At 35.8% G+C, this 16,843-nt stretch overlaps 1 protein-coding gene across 3 annotated transcripts in view; it reads left to right on the top strand.

The window, feature by feature from the left end:
- The first annotated feature begins 473 nt into the window (after nucleotides 1-473).
- rgs17 (regulator of G protein signaling 17) overlaps nucleotides 474-16,843 on the top strand; it is a 115,723-nt gene continuing 99,353 nt past the window's right edge. For 2 of the 3 annotated variants that reach the window (XM_059024354.1, XM_059024352.1), the window contains exons 1-2: nucleotides 474-536; nucleotides 706-874. In XM_059024354.1, coding sequence (XP_058880337.1) covers nucleotides 839-874 — 36 coding nt within the window. In that variant the 5' untranslated portion in view covers nucleotides 474-536; nucleotides 706-838. Of the gene's footprint in view, nucleotides 537-705; nucleotides 875-7,532; nucleotides 7,621-16,843 lie in introns of all 3 variants that reach the window. The other variant, XM_059024353.1, reaches the window with a different exon arrangement.

Genomic DNA, 16,843 nt, shown 5'->3' with positions numbered 1-16,843 from the left:
TTTATGATTTAACAAACTGCATACTTTAGGTTAAACAATGCTACCAAGATAAAGCACACACCCCTTGTGAATCTCTCTAAAATTAAGTAGACTTGTGTGATCATGTATACTGGTTAAGAATCCAGTTTCATGAAAATCTAAGCTCCCAAGAAACTTTAAATAATATTTTGCTGCTTAGCAAAATTAGGAGTTGAAAAGATTAATCTATTTAAATATTTTGTCTTAAAATAAAGTAGAGAGCGTTTGTAAAACAGAATTATATTTCAGTGTACAATTTAACATTATGGTTGTACTATGCTTTAGAGCAGGACAATGGTGTATAAAAAAAAAACAACAACAAAAAAAAAACATTGAACGCACCATTTTATTAAATAAAAAAAAAAAATGTAAGGGTCCATTCCCAATTCCCATAAGACATTAATTGCAAGTCAGGCGAGTTTCCAGTGTTCTCGGTTACCATTTGAGGTCGTTATTAGATCGTGGAAGCGTGGTACTGTGTTGTAGATTATTACCGTAACGGGCTCAGTAGTGTGTAGGTCTGTAAGAGCAATTTGTTAAATCGACATATTTAATCTGTTTTATGTTTTGCTTATTAATTTAAAAATATATAGATAACATTTAGATTACAATTCTTTATTTCAGAATATTGCAAATACCAACTGCCATTCACATACTAAAACCTCAGCCTCTGCACTCCTCTTGCAGGTTTGCCAAGAAAGAACTGACAGTCACCGTGCACATGCTCAGTACGTCTCCGCTGGCTCGGTGCTGAAGTTGGGCGGACGGAAGAAAAACATCTCTTCGAGAAATTAAACATCAGCATACTGTACTGTACTGTATGGCACAAAAACAACAAGACATCAAAAATAAAGCGGTAAGAAAATAATTGTCCTCAATTGGTTGACCTATTGTCTGTAGTTATTTATATACAATAGCATTTTGTATGAATTATAACAGAATATAGTTGTATTGGTAGTTTCATCGTTTTACATCCTGAATGCATTGCTTAAAGGCAAAATGCTTGTCTGCATTTCGTGAAAACTAGAAATGCATATAAACGCTTATTGTGCTAACAGCTATACAGTGTTACGTATGTAGTTTGTGATACCCTACCATAAGTGACAGCGGTTTTATGGATGCACAAACCTGTAAAATCATATAGAGCTGCAACGATAACGAGAAGGGAATGCCGCTGAACAACAAACATGATAAAATATTATGAGTTTGTTGTATCCGTCTTATTGATCAAATTCCCTTCATTGCTGTTTAATTTGTTTGTCCTGTAGACACGGGTTTGTTTTTATTGCATTATTTGTTTCTTTTAAACGGGTTTGGTGTTGAGAGTACTGTAGCCAAATACATTTTTGTCACCTTGTTATGCACGCTGTATTTATTGCTGCGGGTTAGGAAACACGACATAAAAACGCCCACGGTATATGTCGCACTGATATGTACAGGGCATTACAATAAATCCTGTGCATTCAATAAAAAAAACAGTTTCTTGTATGTGTTAATCCTGGAAATCATACTGAATGTTTTTAATTATATTCGGGTGGTTTGGCTCAGTGTTGATCAAAGCACACCAGTATTTACGTTTTTTTTTTTTTTTTTTTTTTTTTTTTTTAAGTAGAAATAAATCATATTTCTAGTGAACATGTGACAATCATATGCTAACTAAATATGAAGCGCGACATTTTTGGTAGATATTTTAGATACCCCCGTTTATTAACGACATATCTACCATCTCTCAGTCACATCCAGCATTCTCAGCATAGTTTATATGTTTTTTCAGCATGTTTTATGTGTGTCCACTGTTGATAAAATAGTCAAACATTTATATGAAAAATGTATCATCTTTCAGTAGCTATTTGGCTTTTTCTTGACTCTATTTGCACCTGACCAAAGCACTTTACATGTACTAAAAAGGTTGGAATAAATGGTCAGTTCAGTTGTAACATATGTGACATCACGAAAAAGTTAAATATATATATATATATCATCAAGATAAAGATGTAACACTACAAAATGACAGAGTTTAAGGAATCAGCCATATACAGATATGAAACATAATAAAGTCTTATTTATCATCTATTTTAATAACAGTACAAGTTATTGAAAAGGTGGTTCAGGTAGCCCGTAATGTGTCTTGATTAACTAGGCCATTTTACATTACATCTTTCATGAGGTTTAAAAAAAAAAAAAAAAAAAAATTGGCCATTTCTGTGCTATATATAATATATTTTTGCACATGGTCAGATTTCACTTTTTGTTTTTACTTACAAAATCAATCATTTTCTGTTGAGCTATGGAATTCCAGGAATTAACTAAGCTGCAATTACACCTTGCCCCCATAGACCATAAATGTAATATACAATTTAAAATTAGAAGAAAAACTAATATAAGTGTTGATTTTTCTACTGTAGTTCATGTCTCACTAGTATTAATGAAAATCCACCTTCATTTTCAAGAAGACTGCATGTGATGTTAAGTGTACTACTCTGCACTGTGGCAACTAAAATGCATATTGCCTTGACATGAACAATGTATGCCAATAAAAACTGCTGTTTTTTTTTTTCATATGACGTTTTGGGAGTATCTATAATACCTTTGGAACCAGTTTAAAAACATGCAATCAAAATCTCTAAAATTTCAGCAAGCCCTTATGTTGTTTTTTGTTGCACTCACAGTGATGAACTGCATATGAACCATATGCTACACATTTTAAAAGACACTGCTCAGTATTAATTCAAGTTGAAAGAAGATCAAGTTAATATTATAATTGTAGCAAGAATACTAGCAAGAAACAACTTATTTCTAGGAAGGAGCAGATAGTTTTGAGTTTGTTCTTGTTAGTTTCATAACATTAAAATGTTTTTATTTCTTTTATATACAATATTTGGGTAAACTTTGTTAAGCGCTTCAGAGCCAAGCGTTTTTGTCATGGATGTTACCCCACAGCAGTAGAGTAAATTATTTTTTTTACACAATTTAACATGAATTATTGAACCTATAGTTAATATACTCAACATAAAACAGTAAACAGCTGCAATGAAAATGTCACTAGGTTGCATAACAATACAAACATGAGGAAAAAAAAGTTGCAAGAAATAAATGTCTACAATTATTTATTTCAGCAATTGTTTTTCAAAACTCAAAAAATGCTATATATATATATATATATATATATATATAGGAACGCGTGACTGCATCAGAGGAGTAATTGGTTAAAATGACTGCCTTACAGTACACAGTGAGTTTATACTACTTCGAGTTACTTGTTTTCTTTTGATAAAGAGTTTGGTTCATCGAATTACTTGCTGCTGTCTTTTATGGGAATACACCACAGTGTGGTGTTTGCTTACGAGAATGACAATGATTGGTATGTATAGGGTTTGTTTAAATATAAAATAAACTTGATTATACTGCGTTTGTATTTTTAGCAGTATTAGCATAAAAAAATATTTCTGTACTAAACAAACCAGTTCCATAGAGGGAGAGCAGTGGAACACAATGAGGAGTCTCTTGTCTTTCTGAATTGAACAGAGACTGAGATATCAGCAATTAAAATGTAAGGGAGGTACCTCACACTGTTGACCGGGGAAGTGCTGTCTGTCTCGGGCAAAGCTCTCCTGAGGACTCACTGGTGGCTGTCCACATTCATTTTTCGCCACAGTACATCTTTTTTTCCAGAGAACGAAGAACCTCACGAAAGAAGATCCCCTCACGACAAAAGAAATGAAATTATAAATTCTTTTTTCACCAGATTACTTCTATTTGCGCCAGAATAGATGCGTTTTTCGTGAGAAGGCTTCCTTTTTCGTAAGACGTGTGGTGTAATTTGTTTTTAAAAGGTAAACACATTTTCCACTCACAAAATGAAAAGGCAATGTTACAGTCAATCTTATGGAGTCCCAATTATATACAGATGTCATGGTTTACTAAAGATATATGATTTTAGGGCAGTTTCAGTTTTTTTTTTAAAATTGAAAACAAAATGTCCACCTCACGAACAAAGATTTTTTTCTGACGAAAGAAGATTAGACCCTCATGAAAAAAAGTATTTTGTCGTGAGGCCAATTCCTTTTTCAAGATCAGACATCTAACTGCAAGAGCTGTACTGAGCATGCGCAACCAACATTTTAAATCCCTATAACTCAGGAACAGATTAATATTTTTTCACCAAAACAGAAAAAGGCACTATTCTGGGCTAGTCTCTTGTACCCTAAGATTGTCAAACAAAAATTCCAAACCGTTTTGGAGTATGGATGTCACGGTATCAATTTTTGACGGTATGGTAACTGTCAAAACATATACCACGGTTATAGTCGTACCGCGGTATAATATAATTTTTTTGTAATCCGTTTTTAAATGGCTATTTAAAGAAATACACTCAAGTCAAGTAATTTTTTAACAAAAAAAATAACTTTGAAGTTTTACTCACAGGCTCAGCAAAATAATGCTGCTTTTTTATTCAAATTACTGTGGAGAAATTTAACATTTTCTGGGCTCAGTCTGATATGATAAGGGGTAAGGATGTGATCACTACAACTGAATACCCTCTTCATCTTTATCAGTTTGGACGGCATCCTATTAGTTAAGAGAAGCAAAGTGTTATCTAGCAATAGCCAATCAAGTGCATTTTAAGACATACAGTGCCCGCCCACTGATCTCTCAGCCGAGTGCAAAACTTAATGATGAGAAGATGGCGCCTGCAATTTTTTTATTTATTTTTTTTGGACTGCATGTTAACAGCAACAAACACAAAGGAAAGAAGAAAAGTTAAGGTGGGTATGACACCGTTGCAAAGTTAAGCGGCATATAGGGGACTTTTTTTTTTAAATGAGAATAAAATTGTATTAATTTTTGAATACATAAAACCAAAATCCCAACAAAACTATCAACTCGAGGAGACGGCAACAATACCGTTTAAAATAAAAATAATACAAATGCCTGTAGCACCTTAGACTTAATTATATAGTAGTAAATAGACTTTGATTCTCTGCATTGGTGTTCTTTGCATTTTCTCTTGACCGATACGATAGATAATAGCTAAAATTACTTCTTTGGTTTGGTAAATTAATTGGAAGGCAGTAATGCAAAGTTACAGTGCTTGTTCTTGCTGATATTTTCGAGTATCTGTGTTTGATTTACTGACAGTCACATTTGCTAGCGATCATTGTTTAGTAGGGTGGTTTACATTAAATATGACGTCCCTTATTTAATAGCCTACTCGAATAATCTCATGCATAGCAGTTTTCAGAACGTGAGATGTCTGTTAATGAGTTAGTTCCAATGAACACAGTGGCTCACCGATGGACAAACGGTGAATAAAAAAACGCGCCCCTTTCACCTTAAACCATGTGAACTCGGTAATCATGGTTTAGTCAAATCGTTGCGGTTTCAAAACTGTGGCAGTTTATACTGTGGTTTACCGTAAAACCGGTATACTGTGACATACCTATTTTGGAGCTGGAGACCAGCAAAAAAAACCCAGCAAAAAACACAGATTTTTTATTTGTTTTTACTATCTGGATCTCGGAATCTGTATATCTTCACAGATCGAAATGACCCACATCAAGAGATCTAACCAAAGGGACCACACATCCACATTTTTGTGCAAATCCATTGAACGGGGTCAGAGTTATTAAAGTACAGAAACTAGGGTTTAACATTAAACTGCCTACTCAACCCTAACTATAGTGAGCTTATGTATATATAAACAAGCGTATATACAAGAAGTTCCATAATTATTTCACCCCCATACTGCCTAATCATTCAGCAAATGCATTTACATAGTTATTATAATACAGGTCTAGAAAGTAATACACTACGAATATGCATATATAAAAAAACACTTTATACATTTGATTATTACATTATATATCCATCCACAATACCGGTTTAGAAGTATAAAGAAAAATACTAATCATTTATAGCATCTCCTTCTACTTACATTACATTCTACATGTATATGCCTGTATAATAAACTTTGTCACGGTTTAGAACAAACCCACGGTTTAGAACAAATGCAGTTACTGTTATTTTAACAGATTTTATAAAATAAACAGAAAGAATAAATATATACTGTAAAATACAGCTTCTGGGATGTTACATTTCATACATGCATATATTTCTAAATAAACGTATTTCGAAAGTTAAGAATATCACAAAATTAATTACATTTGTTAGATGTTTCCATTGTGCTTTGAAACAGAAAATTCAAATAGGAAGTTTTTTTAGAGCAGAAAAAAAAACTCCATGCAGGTGATCTGGGAATGTGGGTCTATGAAAGTGACAGCTGCAACACCAATCAAAGCCACTATCTTCAAAGCAAACAGCATATCAATCAAGCTGTGTGAGAACATGAGAACATAAGAAAGTTTACAAACGAGAGGAAGCCATTTGGCCCATCTTGCTCGTTTGGTTGTTAGTAGCTTATTGATCCCATAATTTCATCAAGCAGCTTCTTGAAGGATCCCAGGGTGTCAGCTTCAACAACATTACTGGGGAGTTGGTTCCAGACCCTCACAATTCTGTGTGTAAAAAAGTGCCTCCTATTTTCTGTTCTGAATGCCCCTTTATCTAATCTCCATTTGTGACCCCTGGTCTTTGTTTTTTTTCAGTTCGAAAAATTCCCCTGGGTCGACATTGTCAATACCTTTTAGAATTTTGAATGCTTGAATCAGATCACCTCGTAGTCTTCTTTGTTCAAGACTGAATAGATTCAATTCTTTTAGCCTGTCTGCATACGACATGCCTTTTAAACCCGGGATAATTCTGGTCGCTCTTCTTTGCACTCTTTCTAGAGCAGCAATATCCTTTTTATAAGAGGTGACCAGAACTGGAAGTATACAGAGACCCGTCTGGCAGGTTCGGTAAGGGCTTGACTGTTTCTATACGAAGTTTGGTGCAGTTTAGTGATGGAATGATGTAGTTACAATGCTAAGAAGGGACACAAAATCGAAAATGGCCAATGGTGGCTACCCAAAGACCACTAGGGGAATTAAACATGGCTGATGGAGGCTGCAAAAGGGGTTAAAATTAGAACTGTGGTTTATTCTAAAATAAGAAGTAACATTCAAAGGGTTGGCTTCGCTTTTTATTTACTTTAAAAATAGTTTAGCAAACAAAACCAATCACATAAAGTACAGTACGCATCTGATGAAAAACAGACCTTAATAAATGTTAAAGTGACTAAAATGCCTAAGTACGCATGGGGTTGGGGTGTGGAGAAGTGGTCTTAATACCCCCACCTTTATTTTTTAACATTAATCTAGTTGGTGTTTTCAAAACTTATTGATCCCCTTATCAAGATCAGTAAATACAAAACAGTGCACAAGGTCTGAAATAGAGCAAGGTTGTAAGTTTTTAAGGACCCTGATCACTATTGTCATTTAAAAAGACTCCATGATGTTTTTGCACTGTGGTCTTACACGTTTGTTTTTTGTGCAGAGGACTGTGTCACTAGTTCAGTTTTGTAACCAAACCAAAAAGGTTTTGGTTAATTCAGTTTTTTTATTTATATTTTTCAGATTGTACTGCCTCTGCGACTCCTCTGCGACCCAGAGCCTGCCAATGCTTGCTTCTGATCAGGGATGAGACATGCAGTTGGTGGTTTCGGTTGGTGGCTACAGTTTTATTGTCCTTTTAGAGTGCAACTGTTTACCTCATCACCATGACTTTCCTGTTTAACATTATCCAGAAACTCATTATATTTCTCTGTAAATTCAACTCTCAAAACAAACTGGTGATGTTGGAATGCAGACCCATAAATCCCAGTTACAGAGGGTAACACTCTAGTTGTCTAGTGTGTAGAGCCAATGCATTGTTCATTGTCAAATTTAATAAATTATAAACAAGACAACTGTTCAATAAAACATACTTTATTTAAGAATGTTAAATGAGAAACCGAAAGGGGGATAAGCATATGGCTAAATGGTATATTCAAATTATAAAGGAATTTAACAATTAGTATTCATTACAGTACATAGATAATTCGTGATGTCATCCTCTGAAAATCCGATTTATATACTGTAACCTGGTACGTAGGTAGGCATGCAAACCAATAAAGAACAATGCGGACTTCCATATTGGTTAGACGCAAAGGCGTACCGTCAGTACATTTTTAACAGGAAAGCATTTTTCATAAAGGCAGCGAGGGTGCTCACTCTTGCAAGGTGAGCCGTACTTTCCTAACCTCAGGATTTTTCCCGGAGGCTCAGGGTCTCCGGGCTCTGTCAAGCGATTTCTGGGAGGGTTCCAATTTAACCACAGTCCTTCCCTGTTAGCACTATCATTGGCTGTTTTTTTAATAAAAAATGAAGAGTGTTAGGTGGAACCACTCCAGTTCATAAGATCAATCATTTTCTTTTAATGGGCACTTGAAACAACCAATGATAGCAGTGGTCTATTAAACCATCCATTCAGAGAAGAGGGATGCAGTTACAGGGCGTGGCATTAAACTGAGCCGGGGTAAGAGGAGGTGTTGATATTTGAAAGCTGTTACATTTAAATGTGAGTTTAAAAAAATGCATTTACTTAACCTTTTTACTTAATATATTTTTCGCCCTCAGTTACATCCTTAAATAAATACCGTTGTGCCGTCAAGCTAACGTGTTCAACAACAATAATAAAGGGATGAAGTGTTTGGGTTTTTGCTTTTGAATCCCCAGGGAGGCAATATGGTGGTAGGGTATCAAAATAAATAGAGAATTCATGATGATTTGTTAAAAATTGTAATAACCAGCAATACGGACTCCTACTTAAATATTCAGAACCTATTGTTGTGGTCTCTGACACTGCCATCCCAATTGTTTGACCTGTTGGAGGAGGGGGTGGAGCTAGACAGCAACTTGGATGATAACCCCTAATTTTGGTGAGTACCAAACCATTTCTGCTGGTACTCGCGTGAGACCCTAATGATATAAGTTATGTGAACTGCTGATTATAACAAATAGTAGGCTATACCCTTGATTCAAGTTCTGTCCTGAGATTATATATATATATATATATATATATATATATATATATATATATATATATATATATATATATCAAAGCAAGCTTTCAATTGAGACTATTCAGTTTGTTTAAACAATAACGATTTATTTGTACAATTTGAGAAAACAGACAATAATAGCATATGAGTAATTAGCAACTTCTATAGAATTAAGTATAAGATATTCTCTCAAAATCACTTAGCTTAAAACTAATGTAAGTTACATGCAGTTATAATGAGGACTTCCCTAGTTCCCCATAAACAAACAAACATTAAGTTGTGATTCTTAAAAAGCAATGCTTTGTTCCTGAAATATCTGATTCTGTATATAATATACTGTATATCAGTACTTTAGCATGTGACAAAGTAATTCCTATAGTATTACATATAAGACCTTCTTTAAAATTACTTTGCAATGAATATCCTGAGGTACCAAAATTACAATAGGCACTCTCAGTTTCCTAAGGACAAATCACACTACTGGATGCAATCAGATTAATAAAAAAGTACCTTAATTATTTCTAGAACAGCTTTTAAACTAACATTTTTATGGTAAGATATTTGTTACCTAATCACATGCACGCATAGATTTCAACTGTATGTCATGGCTCACCTCTCTTTAGGTGGCCTTAATAAGCATTCATTTTATGTAATACTTGCATGAAGTGTCTGTGTATAGTAACTCCTTTTAGGTAAAACAGTAAGGACTTAAGGTTCCTCCGAGGACCAGTTTGAAGGCTGTGATGCAACAATAACAGCTTGCAAGCCATTTTGAACATGATGTTTAGTGGCTACAGCTCTTGGTTTTATGCAGTCTGGAACTAAGGGGGCTAGAGGAAGTTTCTGATTGGCTAGTTCATATCACAGTTGACACTTTCTAGACTAAAGGTGTTAAGCAATTTCTCCTTTGTGACTATGAATTTTAGAACGGTTTAAAGTAATTGCTTAGATTGCTTATTGGTCTGTGTTGTTAAAATAAGGCAATATGTCCTACCAAACAACACATGAACTTAATATTATTGTTTTGGTGTAATAAATTATACAATTATACACAGTTACATGGAAACTGTTTGAGTATAAGATGATTAATAAATAGTTGCAAAGTGTAATAACCAAGATTTAAAATTGCATTAAACATAAAAGTGCCTAGTTTTCTCTCCCCATAAACTTCCTGTGATACAGGTAACAAGGCCACACTTTACATCATATAGTCTCAAGTGAGGAGTAAATGTAATGTATATGGTTGTGGCAAAAAACAATCAGCTTCATTTAAGTCAAAGTAAAAATACATGCTGGGAAACAGATTAACAGCAAAACAATAAGGGAATGTTTTTATGCTTATGAGAGAAATACACATTTTTAAGCCTTAGTTATTACACCTTTACATCTTTAAATCTATGCATGATATTATAACAATTTATCTATGGTATTATCATCTAGTGCACAAATGCCTAAATATGAGGTCAAACCAAAAGGCATGCTTGTGAATTTTGCAGATCAAACGTATTTGTATTTTTATAGTGTTGTATTGAGCCGATAACATGGTAAGATAGCAAACAATCTTTTTAAATATGTATAAACTGTTTTTCAAACTGTAGGGGTACTAGACCTTTAAGTCATAACTGAAACTAGGGCTGGGACAATGCATCGATACATCGATGCATCGAATCGTTGGAATAACCATTGATGGATAAAATAACCATCGATGGTTGAAAAAAAACAAAAACACATCTATCAGTTCATTAATAGGACCGTTTTTTATTAGGACCGGCAAAATTTAAATCTACACTCTTATTCCTTGCATTTCCTTTGGTTCCTTTAAATAATAATAAAAAAACCTCCCAGCCCACTACGCAGCACGTACGTTTTCAGAGTAAGTGTGACAAAAAAAAAAAAAAAAAAAAAAAAAAAAAAAAAAAAACTAGAGAAGAGACTAGAGGTAGGCCGCATTTCAGGATAAGATTTTGCTAGTTAAATTGCCAATTTAATTTAATTTTAAATAATGCAGGAAGTTTTTTTTTTTTTACAAAACAGCAAAATGGAAAGGTAATGAGCTTCTGTGGCAATACCACCAACCTGCGGGATCTTTTAGAAAGACAGCACCCGACAAAATACAACAACGGGAACACAAGTAAAGAACAAAAGGAAGCAACACCTTCGGTGACAGCTTATTTTGGAAAGAAAAACAAAAAGTGTCAGAGCAAAAGAAATAACAGGCCTGATAGTAGATGTTGTCACAGAAGGTATCAGACCTGTTAGTATAGCAGAGGGAGCTGCATTTAAAAATCTGATTTTGAATCTTGCTCCGGGCTATGAAATGCCCTGTTGAAAGACAATCTCCAAATTCATTACTCTGGATCACGAACGTGCAAAGGAAAAGCTTAGACAGGATTTAAGTCAGGAGTGTAATTCAATGTCCATCACTACCGATGTATTGGCAAGCATGGCACAAGAAACGTTTTTAACAGTCACCTGCCATTACATTAAGCAAAACTGGGAACTCGAGTCAAAAGTATTAGCGACATGAAAATTACACAAGAGACACACAGCTGTGAATTTAGCGATCAATCAGATAAACACAGAGTTTGAAGTGGCTACTAAAGTAATAGCTTGTGTTCATGACAACGCGGCCAACGTGTGCAGAGCAATGTCTTTGCTTTCTGCAAGCGAGTGTGCTGTGTTACTTTTTGGTAGTGTGAGCACAATATAAATCTCTGCATTCAGAAAAGCTTGGAGGATGTACGACAAGTACATACGTTAGTGGCAGCAGCAAGGAGACTGGTTGCACATTTTAAAAATAGTGAGATGGCAACAAGTGCTTTAAATAGGAAACAAACAGAAAAATGCTGAACACAGAAAAAGCACCACTCAAGTTAATACAGGATGGACAAACAAGGTGGAACACGGTTTATTATATGTTTGAATGCCTTATTGAATTAAAATGGCCAGATATTGCTGTTTTGTCAAACCCAGATTTGACCAAAAAGTCTGACGCAGCTAGTTTAGATCTCACGACTGAGCAGTGGAAGCTAATGGCTGAGATACTACCTCTACTACAGCCATTCGAACTGGCTACAGTACTTTTGAGTGCAGAGAAAAACATTACGGCTAGTTCTTTGTACCCACTTGCAACAAGGATAAAACACAAACTGACTGAAGTTCCTGATGAAGGGGAGACAGCGTCTTCTACAAATTCAACTGATTTGCTAATTCCAGTTACACAGAGTTTGAGAGATAAGCTAGTGCGTAATGTGTCTCAGCGATTTTGTTTACATCAGCTGAATGACCCAAGTAATGAGGTTATGCCACTGCTTTTTGTGTCATTTCTTGACCCCACAATTTCGCCATCTGGGTTTCCTATCTGAACAGGCCAAAGCCCACGTGTCTGAAGCACTGTCTTCCAAACTAGTGAGGCTGGTGGAGGACAACCTCGAAAATGACAGAAATCGTGCCTGTACAAGTGAGTGCAGCACAGAGGACTTACCAGTTAAAAAGAAAATGAAGGCCGAACAAGCAATGGAATTTACTTTGTGGATGGTAACAAACATACACTACTTCCAAGGAAACCTTAATCCAACAAGAGATGACGATTTTTTCTCCTGAAACTCCATTAAACATCAGCGAAGATCCCCTGATTTGGTGGAAAAATAACCAGACACGCTTTCCCAACCTAGCAGCCTTGGCAAAGAGCATGTTAAGTATCCCTGCAACATCGGTCCTGAGCGAGCGTGTGTTCAGCAAAGCAGGGATGCTTGTGAACAAACTCTGTTCTTCTTTGAAACCGGAGAATATGGATGCCATAATATTTCTGAATGTACAGAAAATAAGCTCTGGACAGAGCACAGACTTTGTTACGTTGGACTTGTAAATAGTTATTCTTGTGTTCCCCGTTGGAGTTTTATTTCCCTCTAATCCGGTTGCTGTCAAGACATCTTAAGGTAAGACAGTAATATTTTCAATGTTTTATTAACTTTTTGTGGGGAACCTCGCCGACATTGTGACTAGACATAAATAATTAGAAATGTGTAGTTTTAAGTTCAACAGGAGAAATGTTTACTTTTTGTGATTAGATTTGATGAAAATATATGTACTTATTATTTACACGTTTCTTTTGCGTTATGAAAAAAACGATGCATCGGGTCTTTATGAAAACGATGCATCGATAGTAAAAAATCATTATCGTCCCAGCCCTAACTGAAATGGAATATTTTCTATTAATTTCTATTACCCGTGGACACTGTCAGATTTGTACATGGATATGTTCACTGCCTGGCTAAATTAATTGCAGTATACAAATTACAAAAGAGCAGTGGAAGTTCCATTCAATCTTTAATACCAGATTAAGTTGACTAAAAAACATTCATAGTGTTCATGTTCATGCTTTTGTTCTTTTTACAAAAAAATGGGTTGACATATGTTTACTACCACTGCAATGATGACTGCCTAGACTGGTACATCATTTAGTGTAAAACCTGTCTTTGCAGTCACCAGACATCCCACACAGTTCATCAATCATCAACTCAGGGATACCAAAATATTTAAGTGAGTTGGGTTAATGGGCATTATGCTACTGCATGGTTTGATGGAACACTTTGATTGGCTATTGACATTCTAGAAGGGGTGGTACACCGGCTGTCACCTCATAACACAAACTTGCATCACTACACACTACAATTCTATGAGCATATAAAAAAAAGAATCAATCAATTTAAAATTATGCTTTCACTTTACCTCTACTGATGTCCTATGTAGTCCTGCATAGCATCGTTTCCTGGTTTTCTGAAATGTTTATAAATAAAATAATATTGAAATTAACATTCACCTTTGGTCAGGCAGAATGAAAGAACAGCGGTGCTGGGAAATTGACATACAACTTTATGTAAGAAGCTGACAGGGAAAATAATATTCTGCCAAATAAACTCACCTTAGATAAAGGCATCTCCCAAATAATAATAATATAAATTCTGTTTTCTAGCCAAAGTAAGACTAAATATTATGTTATGTTTAGATTTGATATAATTGGCACCATTTCTTTCTCCCATCAATATAGATATTTTTTTCTTTTTTCAGATTGAAGAGTTAGCTTCACTAATGTTTACAACATAATACAGTGCCACATGATTTGAAATGAGCAAATGAGTAAAAAAGGAGTTTCCGTGGCAACTGACCGGTAACCCACAGTACACTACTGTATCAGCTTCTGCACCTCAGTACTGGGGACATTTTCCATGGAACAGGGTAGACTCATACATGGAAAAACATTTATAAAATTGGTACAACTCAGTACAGTAGTTGCATTATTAAGCATAAGTAATTGGAAGTATCCGATTGAGAGTATTACAATCTGGGGACATATGAAGGTGCATGTCCATCCAGTTATAGATATGTCACACTGTCTTGGGAATCTCTTTTCAGGAAACTTGCCACTTCATAGGAGGTGTATGAAGTATTTTGTTGTCTTGGACTGTTCTTTGTCCATTTTCTTTTTTGTTTCACTGTTTTGTAAGCATTTCTTATATTCATTATTTATGTTGCGACATATGCTTCCCTTGTTTATCTATTGTTTATGTCACTGTGGTTTGCAGCGCTCAGGTGTAGTGGTGATCTGATTAGTAAACAGAAGACAGACAACAAAGTTCACGATCCAACAGGTTTTATTATTGTAATCCTGGTCTGGCGACCACAAAGAATAATCCCAGGCAATACACAGCAATGTGTATTACACTGCCTCTAAACAACGGGTTGCAGTCCCGAAATAATACACAGTTTGTAAATAATAATCACAGTAGAACACACACAAAGACACACACGTTCACAAGTCCAGAGTGAGTGCAATAGTGCTCGTGGTGAAATACAATTTATCCGTGTACAATTGTGCAGTGTTGTCCGGGTTTAGTGCTGGCCTTTAGTGACAGCTCTGGATCGTGTTAGCCGTCTAATAATAACAAACAAGTAGATTTTTAGACACAATCATGGGGTTTTCATGCAGGTCAATTTACACGTGAAATGGCGATGCGCGTGCACGTATGCGAGAATTACTCGGGTAAATCAGGTTTGTGGCCGAAAAAAAACGGCCAAAGAGAGGGATAGGGTAAATCTCATTTACTCGTGTAAATGACGAAACACACGGAAAAACCACGCCCAGTTTCGCATGGAAACCCGCATTCGTAAATGTTAATGAGAGTGTTTATTCTTAACTATAAATATTGCAAGGGAGCAGGTCAGTTGTTACTGTGGATTCCAAGATGGCAGAAAGTAGTGGCTGATGGGCGATTTTATGGTTAGCAGTGGAGTAGTTCACCTTAATGCTAATGCGGGCGGCTTTTTTTTGTTATTGTTTTTTGCTGTGTCTGGTCTGTCATGTTGTATCTTGTGGGTTTACAGTTCTGTATAAAAGCACTTACCACGAACTGCGTTATGCATTTGTTATAGTATTAAAGCAGCTGTTTGAGAATACCCTTGCTGTAAAAACTACACTAAAGTTAAACACGAAGAGCAAGTGAGCTGCTTAACTGAATTAATTCCAGTCCTTTTTTTGATCCCAGCTATGTCCGAAGACAACGAGCGTCTGCCCTCCACATTAATAAATATAGTTTGTGAACTGGATGTCATAAGCCAGCTTGATCGCCCAAAACAGCACAACAACTGACCAAATAAAATTGCAAATGAACATATTGATTGTGTTTTATTTGTTTGCATCATTAATATTTAACACAGCAGTAAATCCAACACAACTTAAAAGAAAGGAGAGCATCTCTGACAGCATGAGCCTCCCCAAATCGCTGCTGTCCAATTGAAACTGGCGACTGAGGTAACCTTCACAGTTGCCAAGTCTGGTTGTGAGTCGCAGGTTGTGATTTGCATAAACACCCATACTCTAACATGGGTTGCGCTTGTTTTGGGCTTGTTGTGAAAGGCAGTGCTGCTTTTTTTTCTCGTGAGACTGTAAATTTCCCTGTCTGTCTCACAGGTAGCCACTGATTCCTGAACACCTAATTTTGTTGTTAACAAGAGTTTGTGCAGGCAGCAAGCAGTGGCAATTTTGGGAATGAATTAATGCACTTCAGTCTGTTTCATCAGTGTCTGCCACCTCCCTTTCAAGTGCCCACTACCCGTATTTGCCCAAGCGTGATGTTGAATGCTCCCTCAGCAGCTGTCAGCCATCCAAACAGGTAGGGTTTCATACGCAGCATCACAAGCCAGGGTAGTATACGCAGCATCACCGGATCCCCTATATGGATATATATATATATATATATATATATATATTATAACCGGCGGAGACGTTATATATATATAAAAACCGTCTCTGCCGGTTTTCAGCCGTGGTATATCTGCAATACCTGTGTTGGTCAGATTCATTTTATACCTCCAAGTTAATTTTTAATTAACCCTTTGCAGTCCATTTATTAAGTGCGTGTCAGTTGCATCAGGTCCAGTTTATTTTCACACGCGCAGTTAATTTTAGACGCGCTGTTTAAAAGTATTTTTTTTCCACAGTCAAACGGGTTTTAAAGGCCCTACATATCAACAAAGCACTCACTAGGCATCTCCAGCCCCGCCCCACCCTTTCGTTCGCTATAGCTTTCACATATGTTAAGAAATATATAATAATAATAATAATAGTCGTACATACCGATCAATCATCTCCTGATCACTCGTTCTGTCACCAAAGCCTCAATAATGCGATCCAAGTCATTATTTTATTACTATAACATCTGAAAAAAGCTCTGCAAATGTCCATGATATTCTCTGAGCGCTGATGCAGTCACAGCCAGCTTGTTTCCTTATGGCCTCCATTATCAGATGCCAGGGGCAAGTATGACTATTCATGAGATACGCCTT

Source organism: Acipenser ruthenus, chromosome 5 (genome assembly GCF_902713425.1).
Source record: "Acipenser ruthenus chromosome 5, fAciRut3.2 maternal haplotype, whole genome shotgun sequence".
Classification (NCBI taxonomy): domain Eukaryota; kingdom Metazoa; phylum Chordata; class Actinopteri; order Acipenseriformes; family Acipenseridae; genus Acipenser; species Acipenser ruthenus.
Note: the sequence above shows the minus strand (reverse complement) of the source record. Positions and strands in the feature narration are given on the sequence as shown.